Source organism: Phasianus colchicus, chromosome 1 (assembly GCF_987193195.1).
Source record: "Phasianus colchicus chromosome 1, bPhaCol1.hap1.1, whole genome shotgun sequence".
In the NCBI taxonomy this organism is placed as follows: domain Eukaryota; kingdom Metazoa; phylum Chordata; class Aves; order Galliformes; family Phasianidae; genus Phasianus; species Phasianus colchicus.
The window spans coordinates 29,253,805-29,258,185 of record NC_143436.1 but is presented as its reverse complement, the minus strand read 5'-3'; the positions used below and the strand labels follow the sequence as shown (position 1 = coordinate 29,258,185).

Here is a 4,381-nt window from a genome sequence, read left to right as displayed (position 1 = left end):
CTTCTGATTAAGCTGAAGCGCACACTTCTGCAATGAATAAAAAATATTTGAACGTGCTCCCGAGAGTAATATCATTTAAGCATGATTTTGGCCACAGCTATTTACAAGTTAAGCTTTTGACTGAAGTGAGTAATTTAATTATGTAGAGCCTGTGAAGTTCTCCCTTTATTTATGTCTTTCGCCCACTTGTGTGGCTCGAGCTGCTATTGGCTCGGGTGCCGGCAGCCTACTCGATGACTCTGGAGTTACATAAGGCTCCACTCAGAGCCTATATAAAGCCTTTTTGCACTCCAGCAAGAGGCAGAATTTCATTCAGACACAGGTCCACTGCTTTAGTTCGCACAAGCAGGAGGAGATTTGTTTGAAGATATCCTGAAACCTGAACCCGTGCTGGTTTATTGCTGGCTGGCACTTCACAGCTTTCATCCTGAGTCGCAAGTAGCAGCTACTGGGAGTAGCTTCTGTGCACTATGAAGAATTTTTCATTTCCTATGCAGGATAGCACACATCAGACTGAAAGTCCTCCTCACAGATTTCTGAGTTTGACAAATAAGTCAGATCCTGTTGGAAGACCGGAAAGAGATGAGCAATTAGCTCAAGTAGAGATTGCTGTACTGGGGGTGATATTTCTGACAGCGTCTGTGGGCAATTTTATTCTCATTCTGGTGCTGTGGAGAAGAAGAAAGAAGCTCTCTAGAATGTATGTATTCATGCTGCACCTCAGCATAGCTGACTTAGTGGTAGCTTTTTTTCAAGTGCTGCCTCAACTCATATGGGATATTACGGATGTTTTCATAGGGCCAGATTTCTTGTGCAGAATTATCAAGTATCTGCAATTGCTAGGCATGTTTGCCTCTACTTATATGATAGTGGTCATGACAGTGGACAGATATCAAGCAGTTTGCTACCCTATGGTCACTTTCCAAAAGAAGAGAGCTCTGTGGAACATTCCCATTTGCACCAGCTGGTCTATATCCTTGATTCTTAGCCTACCACAGGTATTTATCTTTTCTAAGACTGAAATATCTCCAGGTATCTTTGAATGTTGGGCTGAATTTATTCAACCGTGGGGCCCAAAGGCGTATGTGACTTGGATTTTTGTAGTCATATTCTTCATTCCCTCGACCATCCTTATCACATGCCAAGTTAAAATTTGCAAAATAATCAAAAGAAATATATATGTGAAAAAACAGAATGAATATGAAGTAACGAATCAGAAGCAAGTCCTGCCATCCCGAGCCAGCAGTGTGAACTGTATTTCAAAGGCTATGATCAAGACTGTAAAAATGACAGTGGTGACAGTTGTTGCATATGTTCTCTGTTGGTCACCATTCTTCATTGCACAGCTGTGGTCTGTGTGGTTCCCCAGTGGCATTACTGAAGGTAAGAAACTCTCTGTCCTTTCTATTAACTTCATGGCAGACTAACCCATTGCTACATTGCTTCATATGGGGACTTGGCTTTTCTGTAAAAGTTACAATAGCATTTGATTATGATTTGTGTATCATTTAGCTACTATGCTGATTTACATACAGAGAACTTTACATATTATGTGATAAAAACCTCATGAAAGTAGGTATTTTGTGTATGTGTTTTGAGTGATGAATGATTCAAAAATTAATAAACAGCACAGTGAAAGTGATGTGCCAGGGCTTCAATTCAGACTTTCAGGGGTTTTTGGATATTATAGCAGCAGCATTTTGGGCTCTTGAGGTGAAAAGAAATAGTTAATTATTCACAGTAATGAAATAAGCATTTCTTAGTGTATGGAGCAATGGTGTTATAAGAAATCTTAATTTTAACTTTAATATTGAAATTATTTTGATGAAGTATCTGTGGTACACTATGAAATGATTAAAAGTTGTGAAACAGCTCTTTATAAAGCAAAAAAAAAAAGACATCAAAGAACACCATGCTGAAACAGGATTAATCTTGTCAGACTCGTACTATTGCCTCTTTGTAAAAGGCAGGCTCTTTTTTAAGTTCACCTATTGAAAACTCAAAGATACATAGATATTAAATAGATATATAGATTAAAAAAACTCTGATCTTTATGAATTCTTTCTAACTGTGTAAATTTGAGTATTAGTCTACATGTATTTACATCAATATCTGTATCTCTATTTGTCTCTACCTGTATAGCAGGTTTGCAATTGATGTTAAATTTAAAGCAGCTACACCAAACAAAGAGCTATATGGAACTATTTAATTCTGAAAAGCATACAGTATGCTTCGTAACTTATACAATTACAAACTGTATTGAATGTATGAGGATTTCCCAGTGTTACTGTACATTTAAGATATGAACAGGTACATCAGAAAGCATCAGGCAGTGAAAATGTTACTTCCTTGTATGAATGTACGATTCTGTGATTCTGTGGTTCTGTGAATACTTTATTTACTCTGTTACTCCTTTAACTATTTCCTTCCAGGATCAGCATTCACCATTATCATGCTTCTCGGCAATTTAAATAGTTGCACCAACCCGTGGATTTACATGTATTTTTGTGGCCACATTCCATATTGCACAAATAAGCAGCTGGAGAACACATCAGCTCAAGAGGAGTCGGTGGTCACAGGAAGCATTCATCTTGTAGACAGAGACCCTGAGGAAAACAGTACTTGTGCATAACTGTTGAATGTTATTTGTTGTTCTGTTACATTTGCTAAGTTCATGAGACATATCAATATTTTGTATTGAAGCTGGAAAATTGTCTTTTGTTGTCATAAATATATTTTTCTGTGGTTCTGTAGCATATGCAGAAGTTTCTGTGCTGTACAAGCTTGACTCAATACTTCTATCTTCACTGTGTTATCAAAATGAATTCCTGTATAGATTGACCAAGATGCAGAAAGACAACCTGGATATTTTGTGTCTTACACTACTACTGTGATTCTGGATCTCTAAGCACTAGGTTTTACAACCTGCCCAACAAATTGAGAGAAAGTTGCAGAAGAATCTTAATTGGATTTAAATTTGTGCTTAAACTGAACTTTGAATTGGTTGTGACTCTAATGCGAGTGGGGGATGGTTTGGCAAATCATGAGAAGGCAGCAGAAAGTCAGAAAAATCAATTGCCAGCTGTAAGTAGTACCTGTTTTATATTCACTCCTTATGTACATTTATCAAATGCTGAGCAGCTTTATGTCCTCTTATGGAAAATAACGCAGTGTCCTTGTGACTGTGAACAGCTATTTCGGTTTCAAATGCAATTCAGTGACATTCCAGGTTTGTGGCTTCCTATTACATAGCCATCAATACAGGACGTGATCTTCCCTGCCTTCCGTGTTGACTGAAACTCTCCACACTTAACACACATATACATGCCTCAAATAGAAATGTCTGCCATGGGTGTACACTTCTATTTGGTATTCTGTGTATTTTTGTGCAGGTTGTATTCAGACCCATTTGTTCAGGTATGTGATTTACTGACAGTGGGCTAGGACCTATTCAGGTTCAAATTCAATCATTTCACCTTCATGGTAAAAATAAATCTGCATCTCTTTCTTTCAGAACTCTGTTTGCTTTCTAGTGTGTTGATTTTTTATTCAGGAAGCTATTTCCCTTTCAGTGTCTAAATTTTAATTAGAGCAGTATGGAAGGAATATTAGAAAAGCTCTTTCAGGTGAAAAAAGAGCTGCATTTGCAGAGATTCTTGGCAATGCTTGCACATCGTTTGCCTACGTTATATCAGTGTTTTGTCATTGCTATTCATGCTTCATTTTATAAATGCTAGCTATCTCAAATTTCAATGGATACGAGTGTTTTTCAAATAGCCTTTATGTTGTACTGAAAGTAATTCTGAGTAAATACCGATTGAATAGTTATACTTCAAGTCTGTGTGTGCTGATTCTGAAGATTCTATCATTTCCACCCCCCATGTAGTTGGAGCATACAAGGATACTAACTAAATATTGCAGTTCCTTTTGGTGGAAGAAGCCAGTGCTCCTGTCCAACTGGCCAGGGTAAGGCTCCTGCAAGAAGGAAGAGAAAGAAGTTGGGTGAAGATAGTGCCAGAGCTAGGCAGGAGTGGGATGACTGTAAAAAGGTTCTTCCTACTGCAATTGTTTTGTTTTGTTTTGTTTTTTACATATTTTTCCCCCCATGCCTCTCTTTGATTAATGTTTAATAATTCTCCCCCAAAACATATTCCAAGTTAGAGCAGTTATTAACTTAAACAACAGTGTCCTTATTTGGACTATGAAGATCCAAGACGTAATCTGTCCTGCCAATAAGATATTTGTTGTATTAAACCGCTCACGTTCCAGAACTTTCTTTCAAACAAGCTCTCAGTTAGGTTCTCCCTTTTGACTTAATCCAGGGATTAAAGTTTTCTTCTTTTGTCCTTCTCGTTCCTTTGATTACAGTGAATTACATGGT

The 4,381-nt window shown here is 37.6% G+C and overlaps 1 protein-coding gene across 1 annotated transcript; it reads left to right on the top strand.

The window, feature by feature from the left end:
• Window positions 1-267: 267 nt before the first annotated feature.
• LOC116226695 (arg8-vasotocin receptor-like) lies at window positions 268-3,755 on the top strand. Its single transcript, XM_031589620.2, has 2 exons — window positions 268-1,383; window positions 2,433-3,755. Exons 1-2 carry the CDS (start codon window positions 471-473, stop codon window positions 2,630-2,632), a joined length of 1,113 nt encoding a protein of 370 aa, XP_031445480.1. The 5' UTR covers window positions 268-470; the 3' UTR covers window positions 2,633-3,755.
• Window positions 3,756-4,381: the final 626 nt, after the last annotated feature.